The sequence below is a fragment of the Gorilla gorilla genome, chromosome 19, assembly GCF_029281585.2.
Source record: "Gorilla gorilla gorilla isolate KB3781 chromosome 19, NHGRI_mGorGor1-v2.1_pri, whole genome shotgun sequence".
NCBI lineage: Eukaryota > Metazoa > Chordata > Mammalia > Primates > Hominidae > Gorilla > Gorilla gorilla.
In genome coordinates, this window is record NC_073243.2 from 27,194,403 (window position 1) to 27,212,222 (window position 17,820).

Here is a 17,820-nt window from a genome sequence, read left to right on the forward strand (position 1 = left end):
CGTCTCTACTAAAAATACAAAAATTAGCCAGGCGTGGTGGTCTGCGCCTGTAGTCCCAGCTACTCAGGAGGCTGAGACAGGAGAATTGCTTGAATCCAGGAGGTGGAGGTTGCAGTGAGCCAAGATCATGCCACTGCGCTCCAGCGTGGGCAACAGAGCGACACTCTGTCTCAAAACAAAACAAAACAAAACAAAAAACACGCTAACACTAATGATAGTTGATGAGCTAAAATATATATCTGTCACAAAAAAACTCATAATGTTTCATGAAAGTTTATGAATTTGTATTGGGCCACCTTCAAAGCCATCCTAGGCCGCATGCAGCCCAAGGGCCATGGGTTGGACAAGCTTGCTCTAAGTGGTTTACAAAAGGATGGGAGGTCTACATGTTCTACATTAGGAAGGATGGCCCGAGGGAGGTTGCAGGTTTTGAACTGGTCTTTCACAACCTGTAGAGCCTTAACATATAACAATCGTGACCAGCACAAGAAAAGGAAGAAGTGGAATGTGGCAGAAAAGAAAACAGGACTTTACAGATGGTGGAAGTAGTATGAACAAGGAAATGAGTTGGGAATGAGTCAGGCACATTTCCAAGGTTGGGAGCAGATATGCTCAGAGTGGGACAGAGTAGGAGGACACATGACTTACTGGACAGATTGAAGAGAGGCACCAAATGAAGAGATCTGGCTACCAAGTTATGCATTTGGACTGAATACTTATAGAAATAGACAACCCATGGGCATTTTAAGAGTTGGCGTTAACACAGAGTACATGAATAATTCTAGAAACATTTTGAGAGGTGAATTGACAGGGTTTGGTGGCAGAGTGAGTTTGAGGAGGAAAGGGAGAAGTCACTAACTTTAGGTGTCCAAGCTTCATGACCAGAATAACCATAATGCCCCTTCTTGCCCCTCTTTTCCATGTACACACCTACAGGTAGGTGTGGCTCAGTCTCTGCTGCTAATAATATCCCAAACATTTTATGTGCTAAATCTTGCATGTTATTGGGGCACTTTGCTAAGCTGCTCAAAATTCTTCCTCTTTCTTGATTTTTCCTGGGGGATGATCCAAAGCTCTAGACAAGAGTATAAATGAGACAGAATTGTGTAGGTAAGACCATCTTGCCCCTCAATCCCCCAACACAATGCAAATGACAGCTTTCTGGAGAAACTGCATTTCAGATTCTCTGAAATTTCCCAGGTACTTTCATCAATGGAAGAATTCTCTAATCTGGATCGGGACATAGAGGGATCTGCTAAGAGCTGGAAAAAGTTTGTGGAGTCCGAATGTCCTGAGAAAGAGAAGCTCCCACAGGAGTGGAAGAACAAGACAGCCCTGCAGCGTCTCTGCATGCTGAGAGCCATGCGGCCCGACCGGATGACCTATGCTTTGCGGTAGGAAACAGGGTCATGGAAGGCCCAGCATAGGCATGGGGCAAGGGCAACCTCAGGACAACTGGACCAGCAGGGCTGAGCTCCAAAGCCATGTGTATATAGTAGTTTCCTGGAGCTAGAGGGTGGGAATAGAAATTAACTAAACAGGCCAGGCGCGGTGGCTCACGCCTGTAATCCCAGCACTTCGGGAGGCCGAGGCAGGTGGATCACAAGGTCAGGAGTTCAAGACCAGCCTGGCCAAGATGGTGAAACCCCGTCTCTACTGAAAATACAAAACTTAGCCTGGCATGGTGGCGGGCACCTGTAATCCCAGCTACTCTGGAGGCTGAGGCAGGGAATTGCTTGAACCCGGGAGGCAGAGGTTGCAGTGACCCGAGATTGAGCCACTACACTCCAGCCTGGGTGACAGAGTGAGACTTCGTCTCAAAAAAAGTAAAAAATAAAAAAAAAAAAAGGAAATTAAATAGCCATAGCCATAAAGAATCTCATTGGTGTGATATAAATGTTCTAAAGCGGGGTTATGGTAAAGACTGTACAACTTGGTAAATTTATTAAGTTATTTAATAGTACACTTAAAATGGGAAAATCCTATGGTATGTCAATTACACCTCAATAAAGTTATTTTTAAAAGAAAAAAGAAGTTGTAGGCCGTGGAGTCTGTACTGGATAGGAAAGGAGTGATTAGAGTAAGGGCATGATAGAAAAATACCAGGGAGGGCCTGGGCGCGGTGGCTCATGCCTGTAATCCCAGCACTTTGGGAGGCCGAGGCGGCGGATCACTTAAGGTCAGGAGTTTGAGACCAGCCTGGCCAACATGGTGAAACCCTGTCCTACTAAAAATACAGAAAAATTAGCTGGGCGTGGTGGCGCATTCCTGTAGTCCCAGCTACTTAGGAGGCTGAGACAGGAGAATGGCTTGAACCTGGGAAGCAGAGGTTGCAGTGAGCCAAGATTGCACCACCGCACTCTAGCCTGGGCAACAGAGGGAGACTCCATTTTAAAAAAGAAAAAAGAAAGAAAGAAGGAAGGAAAAATACCAGGGAGACCAAGATACTGAAATTCCTCCATTCGTAGTGGCCCCAGTACAGGCAAAGAATAGGTGAAGTCAGGTTAGATTGCTAAGGATAAAAGGCTTGGGTCAAAGAGTGAGATGTTCCCATTTACGTATCCTAACATTTAACAAGTTTCCAAGTAATGACAATGATGAGCATGTGGCCATAGAATTAGGTTGCTAAAGGGGGAGAAAAACAGAGATCTCTTGAGCTGAGGTCACTAAGCATCTACAGGATTGTCCACATGGATGTTGATGTCACCCAGGCTGAAAGAGAAAAAGTCAGTGAAAGAGGAGAGTGACTGAAGGGGAACAGATGACATTGATGTGCAGGGGCAGTGGTGACACAGCCAGGGGAAATGAGCCTCTGAGGAGCCACAAGAGTGGGGAGGGGGCCAGGCACAGTGGCTCATTCCTATAATCCCAGCACTTTGTCAGGCCGAGGCAGGAGGATCACGAGGTCAGGAGTTCGAGACCAGCCTGGCCAACATGGTGAAACCCCGTCTCTACTAATAATACAAAAATTAGCTAGGCATAGTGGCACTCGCCTGTAGTCCCAGCTACTCAGGAGGCTGAGGCAGGAGAACCACTTGAACCTGGTGGAGGCGGATGTTGCAGTGAGCCGAGATCGCACCACTGCACTCCAGCCTGGGCAACAGAGTGAGACTCCGTCTCAAAAAAAAAAAAAAAAAAAAAAAAAGAGTGGGGAAGGAATGGCTTGAAAACAGTAGTGGGCAGTGAGCTGGATCCTGATTCCGCTTGCCAATCCTAAGGCAGGCGTAGGAGAATGAGCCCAGTCGAGAAGGCTACAGGGAAAATAGTGTTCCTGGGAGAGAATGCAAGTCTCTGTTAAGACCAGGAGCTGGGTCAGATGTTCAATAAGTGGTTATAGCTATGAAGATTTGTTCAGCATAAAATGTGACACTTTGGACAGGAACACTGGTAAGTGGAGTGAGATGAAAGAAGACAGAGAAAAATAAAACATGAGAGAATAGGCTGGGCGCGGTGGCTCACACCTATAATCCTAACACTTTGGGAGGCCGAGGCGGGTGGATCACGAGATCAGGAGATCGAGACCATCCTGGCCAACATGGTGAAACCCCATCTCTGCTAAAATATAAAAAAAATTAGCTGGGTGTGGTGGCAGGCGCCTGTAGTCCCAGCTACTCGGGAGGCTGAGGCAGGGGAATCACTTGAAGCCGGGAGGCAGAGGTTGCAGTGAGCTGAGATTGTGCCACTGCAGTCCGGCCTGGGGACAGAGCGAGAATCCATCTCAAAAAAAAAAAAAAAAAAAAAAAAAGAGAATAGCGTACCGTAGGGCCTTAAATCTTGGGCAAGGCTGGTAGATAGCAGGGAGAGAGCATATGGAGGATTTAACTTACCAGCTTTCTGAAGGTACTGGCGCTAACAGTGTCCTGATGGGTGGGGTGATGTGAGAAGCCACCAGGCTCCCCTGAGGGAGTCAGCGATGGCCTGCCTGGATGGGGCTTCAGAGGGAGCCCAGATCCAGGTGAGCAGCTCGGCAACTAGCAGCACAAGGTTGTGTGCTGACTTAATAAGCAGTGAACTTGGAGCCAGTCCTAGCTCTATAACTACCTAGCCCATGACCTTGAGCATGTTCTTTCATTTCTATAGGCCTCTATTTCTCAAATGTTACCATTTTGTGGCTGCTATATATGTATAAATCTATATGTGCTTTTTTTCTGGCAGAGATTTTGTTGAAGAGAAGTTAGGAAGCAAATACGTGGTGGGAAGAGCCCTAGATTTTGCAACCTCATTTGAAGAATCGGGACCAGCCACTCCTATGTTTTTCATCCTGTCTCCAGGGGTGGACCCACTGAAGGATGTAGAAAGTCAAGGTGAGAAAGGCGTCCTCTTGGAGCCAGGGCTGCATTTGCCCCGTGCACTTTCATTCTTGGGGTCTATTGATTTCTCTTTTCTGGATTCAAGCTTCAAATATGCAACACTGCAAATCATACAGAAGTCAGGGTCATTGCTGAAATAAAATCAGAAGATCACCCACCAGGGAGAGAAAGAGCCACTCTGGGCTGTAAAAGGCAGAACTCACAGTCCCAGTTTCATGAGGAGGCCTCGTCCCCTCCACTCCGCCTCACCCATCCCCTTATCTTAGCCAGAGCAATCTTTCTGAAATACTAGTATGATCCTTCCACAGGGCCCCACAGTGTGGCGATTCCTCAAAGACCTAGAGGGAGAAATACCATTTGACGCAGCTATCCCATTACTGACTATATACCCAAAGGAACAGAAATTATTCTATTAACATTATAAAGATACCTGCATGTATATGTTCACTGCAGCACTATTCACAATAGTAAAGACATGGAATCAACCTCAATTCCCATTAATGATAGACTGGATAAAGAAAATGTGGTACGGCTGGGCACGGTGGCTGACACCTGTAATCCCAGCACTTTGGGAGGCCGAGGTGGGTGAATCACCTGAGGTCAGGAGTTCAAGACCAGCCTGGCCAACATGGTGAAACCCCATCTCTACCAAAATCACAAAAATTAGCTAAGCATGGTGGCAGGCACCTGTAATCCCAGCTACTCGGGAAGCTGAGGCAGGAGAATCGCTTGAACCTGGGAGGCAGAGGTTGCAGTGAGCCGAGACCGCACTACTGCACTCCAGCCTGGGTGACAAGAGCAAGACTCTGTCTCAAAAAAAAAAAAAAAAAAAAGAAAATGTGGTACATATATACCATGGAATACTATGCAGCCATAAAAAGGAATGAGATCATGTCCTTTTCAGGGACGTGAATGGAGTTGGAGGCCATTATCCTCCACTAACTAATGCAGGAACAGAAAACCAAACACCAAACGTTCTCACTTAAAGTGGGAGCTGAGTGATGAAAACACATGAGCACAAAGAGGGGAAGAACACACACTGGGGCCTATTGAGGGGGTGGCAGAGGAAGAGCATCACGAGGAATAGCTTAATGGATGCTGGGCTTAATACCGAGGTGATGGGATGATCTATGTAGCAAACCACCATGGCACATGTTTACCTATGGAACAAACCTGCACATCCTGCACATGTACCACTGAACTTAAAATAAAGTTAAAGAAATAAAAATAGAATATTCAGCATGTCCAACTTCAAAACCAAAAAAAAAACAAAAATGATAAGGGGTGGTGGAGACCAAGGTTTTTTCATGCAGTGAAGCCTCCAGGTAGCAGGCTTCAGAGAGAATAGATTGTAAGCGTTTCTTATCAGACTTAAAGAGTCTGTCCTGGCCGGGCACGGTGGCTCACGCCTGTAATCCCAACACTTTGGGAGGCCAAGGCAGGTGGATTACCTGAGGTCAGGAGTTCGAGACCAGCCTGACCAACACAGAGAAACCCCATCTCTACTAAAAATACAAAATTAGCTGGGCATGATGGTGCATGCCTGTAATCCCAGCCACTCAGGAGGCTGAGGCAGGAGAATCGCTTGAACCCAGGAGTCAGAGGTTGCAGTGAGCCAAGACCACACTATAGCACTCCAGCCTGGGCAACAAGAGTGAAACTCCATGTCAAAAAAAAAAAAAGAGTCTGTCCTATCAGTAATTCCAAAAGAAAGGAGGGTGTAATGAGGCATGTCTGACCCCCCTTCCCATCATGGCCTGAACTAGTTTTTCAAGTTAACTTTGGAATGTCCTTTGCTGAGAGAAGGGGTCCATTCAGAATGGCTGGGAGGCTTAGGATTTTATTTTTGGTTTTCAAGTCTAGTATTGATTACGGAATGAAAGAACTAACAGCATATGCTTTGTGCCTCAGGGGAGGAGAGATAAAGCTAACTAGGCCCTAAAGAACGAATAAGATGTGCATAATAAAATCAGTAATAGAGAAGAATTAAAAATGAAAAGCAACAGCCCCCAGCACCAGCCCTCCAGATACGCAGTCCCCCTTCCCAGGCACTATGCTTTTGTCCATTTCTGAATTTAGTTCTTTTGAGAATTACTTCTCATTTCCTAGTAATAACCTTATATCACCATTTTTGTATTAGCAGTTTTAGATAAAGTGTCTATTCCTGATATGAAAAACAAGGATTTAGCGTGCACTGTGTTCTGTCTGTGTCGTCTTAGATTCTGTATGTGTCTGTTTGGCACTGAGGCATCACAGGGCCAAATGCATTAACTATACAGTCTTCCCTCCACATACACGGGGTGGGGACTGGGAGGTATTGGTTCCAGTCCTTGCATATCCCAGTCCCATCATCGGCCCTGCCATTTGTATATACAGGCTTCACATCTCTCAAATACTGCTGTATTTTCATCTGAGTTTGGTTGAAAAAAATCCATGTGTAAGTGGACCCACACAATTCAAACCTGTGTTGTTTAAGGGTCGACTGTACTCTCTTTTTCTATATTCTTCTAAAACAAATTTTTTAATTTACAAATAATAATTGCACATATCAATGAGACACATAGTGAAGTTTCCATTCACATAATACATAGTAGTCAGATCAGGGTGATTAGTATCATGAGCAGCACAAAGTCAGACATAACCAGATCCACGGACATTTGTGTCTTTCTACAGTATCAGTCTTTTACTGATGCTATTCCAATCATAAAAGCCACAAGCTTTACGGAGGTAATTCTTCTTAGTATTTCCCATTTACTCGGTAGTCAGAGCTGTAGGCACACAGGCTCAAGCCATTCCAAAAGTCAGTCGATATTGCAAACCATACATAATGGTATACTAAATCAATATAAATGTTACAGATTAAACATTCCACATCAAACGAAGTAACATCTAACATCAAGAGAAAGGGGATAGGAAAATGGGTTAATGAAACAGTCCAAGGGGAGCAACGTGGACAAAAAGAATCTCCTGTCCTGGTCTGGGCAGTCTTTTAACGAACCACAAGGAAGAGTCTTTGATGTGGGCAGAGCCTTCCTCGGATGCCGGGTGTTTATCACAATTAACAGCAAGACCAGTGTCTGTCAAGATGGCTGTTCTGAGCCAGTGAAGTCCTCTGGTGAGGACTGATAGTGGGAAAGTGTGCCTGGTTATGTCCTTATCTGGTTGCATGCAGTCTCTACTGATTAGGCAAACATCTGGTCCCTGTTGGTACGATGCCTTTTAAAATGTAAGATGGAGTCTTTTGCTAAGATGGAATTACTTATGCTCCATACATTAGCATATCCACCAACTCAAACATTTAATCATTTCCTTGTGTTGGGAACGTTCCATATCCACCTTCTAGCTACTTGAAACTATATAATATGTTATTGTCAACTATAGTCTTGATGCTCTGGCATTTGTGGCCTCACTGATTGGAGAGAGACTGCTGCTCCCAAAGCTAGCCAGTTCTTAGAGATCACAAAAGGCTCACCTGGGAATATGCCTTTTGTAAGCAAAATAACCATCCAGAGTCCACACTCCCAATCATCCCCTTTATCTAACTCACACACCAAGCCAACATCCCCACTGGCCTAAATCAACCCACGGCCAGGTACCAGACTAGTAAGGACAGTCCCTATGCCCCCAAACCACGAGAGTTACTCAAATTAGCCAGTCTTGAACTGTCTCCCCTGCCTTGCCTTGTGTTTCTCAGGGAAAACCCCAATAAAGACCCTGGCCTACGATTTCCCCTTGATCCTTCCTGCCTCTTGACCAACCTGGTGCTCCCCCCTGTGGCTTTGCACGTATGGTGCATCCCCTGATCTCAGGAAATGTAAGGAATAAAAATCTTTCAGTGGCATTTGCCCCTCCATGACATCATCCAGACTCCTCAATCAATGAACATCCCACAGGTACAGATGAGACACGCTGCTGCCCACCAAGACTCTCCTCGTGCTCCCAAATTTTTCAGCAGCTGCACTGAGACATAATTCACAAACCATACAATTCACCCATTTAAAGTGTGCAATTCAAAGCATTTTAGGATATTCATAAGGCTATGTGACCATCACCATATGCTAATTTTCAAAACTGTTGTTTTGAAACCCTACATCCACTAGCCATTACTTTCCATGGCATCTCACCACCTCCCCAGGCCTAGTCAGCCATCATTTACTTTCTGTCTCTAAATATTTGCCTATTCTCGGCCAGGCATGGTGGCTCACGCCTGTAATCCCAGCACTTTGGGAGGCCGAGGCGGGTGCATCATGAGGTCAGGAGATCGAGACCATCCTGGCTAATACGGTGAAACCCCATCTCTACTAAAAATACAAAAAATTAGCTGGGCGTGGTGGCAGGCACCTGTAGTCCCAGCTACTCAGGAGGCTGAGGTAGGAGAATGGCATGAACCCAGGAGGTGGAGCTTGCAGTGAGACGAGATTGCGCCACTGCACTCCAGCCTGGGCGACAGAGTGAGACCCCGTCTCAAAAAAAAAAAAAAGAAAAGAAAAAGAAAAAGAGAAACAGTTTCATATTCCACAAGTTTTAGATAATTCTTTTGACTTCTTTCTAGGTAAGCTAAAGCTTCCATTTCTCATCTTGTGTCAGCTATGTCTTTGTTTTTGCATAGTCAAGAATGAATGCATATTCATTCTACTCTGTTACTATCATTAATTTCATGCATGCCTAGTTCATGGGTTAATTTTTAAGTTGAAAGCCAATAAACAGCATATATATTCTAATATATGTAAATATATCATTCACTGCAAAGGCAAGCAATGTCTAGGATTACGCTTCCTTCTTTTTGATCAAATGTCATAATCTTTAGGGGGTCTCTAAAAGAAGAATGTTCTTAGCACAGAGGTTCAAAACATGTCAAATTTCAGTTTGCTTTATAGGTGATGATAATTTTTGTAGCTTTTAGTTTTCTTTGGAGTTGCAAGTTGCCTTTTATTTATCTCGGGAGAAGAAGTAAATGCTTCACTTATCATTGTCACTACCTTTTTATTCATTCTCTATATTGGAAAGACTGCACTTTATTCTTCTTGAAGATACTCTTCCTGGAGCTCACTGACATCTTCTTCTAATATAAATAAATTGTATTTCAGCCTTCTAGGAAGCTATCATCCTGGGACCTATTTTCTTTATATTCTAAATTAGTTCTACTGTCTTTATATCCCATGTCTTTTATTTTCAATTTTTCATCCTTACTTTGCTGGCATAAATTATCAGAAAAGACTCATGAGAAGTAAAAATTCGGAATCCTTGGGTGTCTAAAAATGCTTCAGTTTTGCTTATATAGTAGTTTGATAGTTTTTCAAGGTCCAAAATGGTTTTTCTCAGAACTTTGGATACATGATTCTATTATCTTCTAGAAGCCAGTTTTGTTCATGAGATATCATATGCCAGTGAAATTATATTCTTTCTTTGTTTCTTTGTTGGTGACCTGTTTTTATTCCCTGAAAACTTTAGAATAATCTCTCTACCTTGTGTTCTGAAATTTCATAAGCTGTGCCTAGTTGTGGGTCCTTTTCATTCGTCTGCTGAGCAGTCAGCCTGTCATTTCAAGTGGAAGAGTCACTAAAACTTTTGAGTTCTAAAAATTTTTCTGTTATATTTAGTAAATGCCACCACCATTTACCAAGTTTCTCATGCCAGAAACCTGGGTGTCAATCATCCTAGACACCTCTTCCACCACCCACACCACATTTAGTTATATTGATTCCACCTCCTAAATATGCTTCAAATCCATCTAATTGTCTCTATTTTCATGATTGCCATCCTAGTCTGAATCACCATAGTCTTTCACCTGGCTTATTACACTAGCCTCCTAGCTCATCTCCACTCTTCTTCCTCTGAAAACCCTTGCCGTTCTGCAGCCAGAGTCATGTTGCTAAATCTCAAATGTGATTGTATCACTCTTCTACTTGAAACTTTCTAGTGACTTCCCAGCTGGGTGCAGTGGCTCACGCCTGTAATCCCAGCATTTTGGGAGGCCGAGGCAGGCAGATCATAAGGTCAAGAGATCGATACCAACCTGTCCAACATGCTGAAACCCCATCTCTACTAAAACTACAAAAATTAGCCAGGCATGGTGGCACGCACCTGTAGTCCCAGCTACTCAGGAGGCTGAGGCAGGAGACTCGCTTGAACCTGGGAGACGGAGGTTGCAGTGAGCCAAGATCGCGCCACTACACTTCAACTTGGCGACACAGAGACTCCATCTCAAAAACAAACAAACAAACACAAACACACACACACAAACAAAACAAAACAAAAAACTTTCTAGTGACTTCCCACTGGTATAGTCCAATATTAACGTGACCTGTGTGGCCTGCATGGCATGGCTTTTCTGTCCAGCTTTTAGATCCTGTCACACCATGAGCCTTCCTAACCTAGGACATTGGCACAAATTGTTCTTTTTATCTGAAATATTTTCAACCATCCAATGCCTACTCATCCTGCAAATTACCAGCCATTTCTGGCCTCCCTGGAAGACCATTTGATTCTCAACTAGAAATTCTTACAGCACTCTATGTATTTGCTTCAGAGCATTTAATACAATTTTAATTTAATCATTCTGTTATAATTTTAACTTATGTTTTGCCTACCTGCTTGTCATTAACATCCTTGATGACCATGTCATCTTGTTCATTTTTTTACCACTGCCTAATAGCATAACTAGCACAGAGAAGTATTGTTGAATGAACTAACAAACGAACGAATTAATGTTAGCAGAACTGTTATCAGAGCTAAGTTATTCCTGACTTTCACACTTTATAGTCTGTGTTCCTTCTGTCCCCTGGAGGCTTTGTTCCTTTTATACAGATAAATTTAGTTTCCTCATTTTTATTCAGTATTTTCCCCTTTGGAAGCTTTCATATACCCTGTTTATGAGCAATTTCCTATTGTTCTTAGCCAATTGACCTCCAACTACTCCATCACGTAGTTTGCAGCTTCCTGTCATCTCAGGCAAACTGACCCCTCCCTGATCTATATGGGTTGTTTGTCTCAGAATACGTTATCTCAGCCCTGCCCTTGGCTTAATCTTAATGGATATTTTCTTACCAGAAGCAATATTGCTGTTCATCAACTAGAGATTACTTAGGCACCTGTGCCTCTCTCTCTCTCTTCCTTCCTCCCTGCCTTCTTGGTGCTTTGATTTATTTTCTAATTCACCCATTTAGGACATATATTCTGGTGACATCCACATTTCCCACATCTTGAATCTAATCAGCTTGCCTGATGGGCTCCTAGTCTCAAGTCTGGAATCCACATGGCTGATCTAAACATTTTCCCCATGTCCTCAAGCCCCAGTTTATTAAGTAAACTTACTGTTTTATTGCTTGTGCAGAGTCTGTGTATCACACAGTTCACTGTCTTCCTCCGTTTAGACTCTTAAAAAGCTTGGAATCATTTCCCCTCTTTGGGTAATTGATTTAAATTCTTTACTCCTTCATTTACGTATTCTTTTGCTTCAACAAGGCAGTTCTTAATATCAGGTAGAGTTTTAAAACCCCTAGATTCAGATTCAAGATTTGTTCCTTTGTCCTTCCTCCACCCCCGAAAAAAATGCACATACCCACAGACACACAACATTCTGTATACGATTTTGAGCATTTCTTCAGTCCCTGAAGTTTATCCATTGGCCAATTAATAATTAATAATTCCCTTGATTAGGAATCTATAATTTGTAGGCACTTTTATGGCACTCAGTCTGCTCCAGGATTTTTCTTCCTCAACAATTGTGAAGGAGGAGGAGGGGAAGGAAAGGAAAGTGGAGAAAGAAGAGAGGAGGAGAAGCGGGGATGGAGTGGGGAAGGGGAAAATTCCATCCACTCTTCTTGGCCTGTTTTCTATTTTTTTGTTTTGTTTGTTTTGTTTTTTTGAGACGGAGCTTTGCTCTTGTCACCCAGGCTGGAGTGCAATGGCACGATCTCAGCTCACTGCAACAACCTCCACCTCCTGGGTTCAAGCGATTCTCCTGCCTCAGCCTCCCGAGTAGCTGGGATTACAGGCGCCCACCACCATGCCTGGCTAATTTGTGTGTTTTTAGTAGAGATGGGGTTTCACCATGTTGGCCAGGCTGGTCTGGGACTCCTGACCTCAGGTGATCCACCCGCCACAGCCTCCCAAAGTGCTGGGATTACAGACGTGAGCCACCACATCTGGCTGGCCTCTATTTTAACACGAAAGCTACCACCATCCACCCTCACTGTTTTCCTTCTTGCCTTCTCTGATTAAGCCTTTAACGGAGCTTTCACTGTACTCACCTCTCTTTTCTCATCATCTTTTTCCCTAAAGGAGCCACACTTCCTTATTTGCTTGTTTATTTCTGCTTTTGCTTCATCTACTTCCCCCTTGTTCTCAATCACCCATGATACCTGCCTCCTTGGGTTACTGTGAAGATAAAAACAAAATGTCAGATGTGAAAAGGCTTTGAAAAGCCGAGAGTACAGTAGCATTGCACGGCGTTACGATGAGGATGGTGCATCTGTTCTTTGGGGCAGCTCAGTTTGCCCTTCCTTCACATCTTTTTGTCACATCCTCTCAAAGAACAGTCTCCTCCTTGGCCCTCCTCTTCTTGCCCTGATGCCGGCATCTTCTCTGGTCTTTCTTTCACTTGTCTGCAGCATCATCTTGCTTGGTCTCCATCCTTCTTTGCCCAATTACCTGGCTTTAACAAAATGAGTTCTGTCTTTCCATTTTCTGATCAGAAAGAAGCTGTGTATCCCACCTTTGTCTTCTACTGTCTCCTTTTCTCTCCAACGTTCTGAGATTTTTGTAGGCCTGCTACCAGATATGTTCAAAGAAACAGTTTTCCATTCAGTGTCTTTGCAGCCAGATTATCGAAACTTTGCTTTGGATCTTGTTTTCATTGTTCCTGACCCCACTCTGTTTTCTTGTATTTGGTTGGGTGTTTTTTTTTTTGTTTTTTTTTGTTTGTTTGTTTGTTTTTGTTTGTTTTTTTGAGACAGGCTCTCACTGTGTTGCCCACGCTGGAGTGCAGTGGCGCCATCTTGGCTCATTGCAACCTCTACCTCCCAGGCTCAAGCGATCCTCTTGCCTCAGCCTCCCAGGTAGCTGGACTATAGGCATATGCCACTATGCCCGGCTAATTTTTTGTATTTTTTGTAGAGATTGGGTCTCACTGTGTTGCCCAGGCTGGCCTTGAACTCCTGAGCTCAAGCAACCTGCCCACCTCAACCTCCCAAAGTGCTGGGATTACAGGCATGAGTCACCACACCCAGCCCTCTTTTCTTTAAAAGGCAAGTAAAAGATAGATAAGCTGAGGCAAGTACAGTCTTTAGAGAGAGGATTCAGGATTCATGGAGTATTGTTTTTTTGTGGTGAGCAAAACTGATTTGTGCATGTGCTGGGGAGCAGAAGAGTGAATAGAGACAAAGGTTAAAGATACAAAAAGAGGGCCGGGCGCAGTGGCTCATGCCTGTAATCCCAGCACTTTGGGAGGCCAAGGCACGCAGATCACCTGAGGTCAGGAGTCCGAGACCAGTTTAGCCAACATGGTGAAATCCCATCTCTACTAAAAATACAAAAATTAGCCGGGAGTGGTGGCACGTGCCTGTAATCCCAGCTACTTGGGAGGCTGACACAGGAGAATCACTTGAACCCAGGAGAAGGAGGTTGCAGTGAGCTGAGATCGTGCCACTGCACTCGAGCCTGGGTGACAAGAGAGAAACTCCATCTCAAAAAATAAAATAATAATAATTTTTAAAAAGATACAAAAAGAGATGGGATTTAAATGACAGTTAAAGTGACAGGCAGGAAGGGAGGAGGACATCTTTTTCATTGAGAGGGCAGTGTACAGAGATGCAGACAAAATGGCAGTAATGGAGGCGTGTCCACCAGAGAGCATGTTTTTTCAGGGAATTAAGACAGTAGAGCAAACTGCTGAGCATAAGAAAAGGGGTCCATGGCGGGGCGCAGTGGCTTACGCCTGTAATCCCAGCACTTTGGGAGGCCGAGGCGAGCAGATCACGAGGTCAGGAGATCGAGACCATCCTGGCTAACACGGTGAAACCCTATCTCTACTAAAAATACAAAAAATTAGCCGGGTGTGGTGGTGGGCACCTGCTACTCGGGAGGCTGAGGCAGGAGAATGGCGTGAACCCGGGAGGTAGAGCTTGCAGTGAGCCGAGATCGTGCCACTGCACTCCAGCCTGGGCGACAGAGCGAGACTCCGTCTCAAAAAAAAAGAAAAAAAAAAAAAAAAGAGGGATCCATTAGGAGACATAATAACAGAGGGAAATGGGTAACATAGCTGGCTTCTGGACACATTGAAAGAGTACCAAAGCGCTTCGAAATTGAGAATCACAAGCTGGTGATGGTGCCAATTCACCAAACATGTGAATTATTCCTTTTATTAATACTTGAACTCAGAGTTGGGGTCTTAGAAAGTTGAGTAGTAAGTGCGGAAGTAGAAGGAGGCAATGGAGTTGAGGACTTGGGCTCAAATTAAGGATTATTGGGTCCATATTAAAATAAGAGGAGGTAAAGGTGAAATTAGAAAAAAACGAAGGGACCAAAGGACTCAACATTTCAATGAAGTAGAAAAATAGGTGGGGAAGAAATAAGAAGGTAAAAAATCTAGGAAGTAGGAAGTGAAATTCATGAGTGGACATGGAAGAATCATGTTTCAGACACAGGACAGGTCTCCATGATAGGAGAGCCCTGGGTGTGGCCACTGGGAATCGGCAGCAGAAATGAAATGGAGTTAAGTTCTTTCTTTCTTTCTTTCTTTCTTTTTTTTTTTGAGACAGAGTTTCGCTCTTGTTGCCCAGGCTGGAGTGCAATGGCGCAATCTCAGCTCACCACAACCTCTGCCTCCCAGGTTCAAGTGATTCTCCTGCCTCAGCCCCCTGAGTAGCTGGGATTACAGGCATGTGTCACCATGCCTGGCTAATTTTGTATTTTTAGTAGAAAAGGGGTTTCTCCATGTTGGTTAGGCTGGCCTTGAACTCCCGACCTCAGGTGATCCACCTGCCTCAGCCTCCAAAAGTGCTGGGATTATGGTTGGAGTTAAGCTCTTTCAAGATGAGGTTGGGCACAGTGGCTCATGCCTGTAATCCCAGCACTTTGGGAGGCCGAGGTGGGCGGATCACCTGAGGTCGGGAGTTTGAGACCAGCCTGTCTAACATGGTGAAACCCCGTCTCTACTAAAAATACACAAATTAGCCGGGCATGGTGGCATGTGCCTGTAGTCCCAGCTACTCGGGAGGCTGAGGCAGGAGAATTGCTTGAACCTAGGAGGCAGAGGTTGCAGTGAGCTGAGATTGCGCCATTGCACTCCAGTCTGGGTGACAGAGCAAGACTCCATCTCAAAAAAAAAAAAAAAAAAAGAAAAGAAAAGAAAAAAGAAAGAAAGATGAGGAAACATGAGGCTGGGTGTTGTCTGAGTCATCCATAGTGACATTAGAGTTTACCAAGATGATGATGAAACAGGAACCAAGTTCCAAAGCCCCTAATACAAATGAGACTCACTGAAAAATTGGTAGAAGGCAGAGAACATAAAAGTTAGTAAATAATAAAACCAGATGACATGTGCTTTCAGTGAGAAAGGGGTTTTCGGTCGGGTGCAGTGGCTCATGCCTATAATCCCAGCACTTTGGGAGGCTGAGGTGGGTGGATCACTTGGGGTCAGGAGTTTGAGACCAGCCTGGCCAACACAGTGAAAGCTTATCTCTACTAAAAATACAAAAATTAGCCAGGCATGGTGGCGGGCACCTGTAATCCCAGCTACTTGGGAGGCTGAGGCAGGAGGATCACTTGAATCTGAGAGGTGGAGGCTGCAGTGAGGCGAGATCGTACCACTGCACTCCAGCCTGGGTGTAATCCCAGCTACTCGGGAAGCTGAGGCAGGAGAATCGCTTGAATCTGGGAGGTGGAGGTTGCAGTAAGGTGAGATCGTGCCACTGCACTCCAGCCTGGGTGAAAAAAAAAAAAAAAGAAAGGTGTTTTTTTTTTCTTTTTTATGAAGGTGGAGAAGAAATAGCCTCCAAGTAGCAAGAAAACACTAGAAAAAATGTTCCCCTTCCAACGCCAACGCCATAGGGGTATGGAACTAGGGAGAGGACTGTAGGAGTTGTGATGTCCTCAGAGAGACTAGAGGTCGGTGACGCACACCGTAAAGATGTTCAAAGAGGTTGACAGTGGGGCACAGTTCCAGGTGACACCACCATATGTAGAGCTGGAAGGAAAGTCAGAAAAGGAGAGATGAGTCACAAGCAGTAGGGGTGGAGGCATGGAAGCACCAGCATACAACAATCTGAAGGTGAAATCCTGAGACGCTGGAGGGACTTGCTCAAGGCCCAATAAGCCATCTGAGAGCCTCACAGTTGCAAAGGGAAAGACCTCGCAAGGTTACCTCCGCACCCATGAGGCTCACATGGGATGCGGCCACCTTTGGCTGGGTGTTCAGTTAGTGAGAATCCCATCCATTTTCCCCCTTCTCAATGTTTCCAAGATCATTTCTTTCTTCTCCGCCTCATTGTCATGCCTCAAGCCCAGATTAATGCAAACTGATCCCAGCCGGGCTCTGCAGTGCTAAGCTTTGCCCGTGATGATCCCTCCAGTCTGGAATTTTCAAACTAATCTTTATTAAATAACCTCTTTGCCCATATCCTTCTGTTGCTAATAAACAAAATAAACAGGCCCTTTTGTGAGCAGAAATGTCACAGAAGACATCCAAAAGTCCCAACACTTTTTATCCTGGTATTTTCTCTGGAATGAATTGTTTATCTCCCCACTTCCAAAGCCGACATCAAATGTTTTGCCAACTAAGATTTATAATTTAATAATGGTGTTTCTTGGGTTCATCTCAGTTAAGTCTCCAATATCTATTTCTTACTACAAAAAGTCATCATCTTGCATTGTCCTGTACATTTCAATGACAGTCTATACATTGTTTATATTTAAAAGAAATATTCAATATGAACACTTGTTTCCAAAAATTTTCTTGCAGAAGTATCAAACTACATCTTCACTTTTAGTTCCTCTGAAACTAAATTTTTTTTAAGTATGGATTTTTATTATTTCTTTTTCGATTTCTCCCGTTTTGTCTACTTCACCTTGCTAGAAAAATCACTTAATGATTCCTTCATGGTATTATACATTTTTATGATCCTTTTATCTAAAGAATATTATGTAATTTCTCTACACTTTATTGGATTGTGCTAAGAGCTAATGTTCTCTATATTAGGGTCATTTCTTTGTGTTGTTTCCCTTGGGCATGGAGAGCAGCTGAAGCCCATTGGTCTTGCTTCAGTGGTATGGCTGCCACATTTGTGTGTGTGGTCATTCTCTTAATCCATGTGCAACACCAGCAACCCTTATATACATCCAACAGAAAATTCACACCTACACAACTAAACAGCTTCATGTCTTGCCCCTCTTCACTCTAATTCGTGCAAAATGATGAGATAACTCTTTTCTATGTGTTGGGAATGACAGAAGAGGAGGTTAATAGGGCATGAAGTACAGGAAGCCAGAACTACCTGAATCCTGCCCCTAC

General features: G+C 44.1%; 1 protein-coding gene across 1 annotated transcript in view; it reads left to right on the top strand.

Moving 5' to 3' along the window:
* Positions 1 to 17,820, top strand: part of DNAH9 (dynein axonemal heavy chain 9) — a 372,401-nt gene that overhangs the window by 305,790 nt on the left and 48,791 nt on the right. The window contains exons 60-61 of the mRNA XM_031003344.3: positions 1,201 to 1,394; positions 4,156 to 4,304. Of these exons, the coding sequence (XP_030859204.3) occupies positions 1,201 to 1,394; positions 4,156 to 4,304 (343 nt within the window). The remainder of the gene's footprint in view (positions 1 to 1,200; positions 1,395 to 4,155; positions 4,305 to 17,820) is intronic.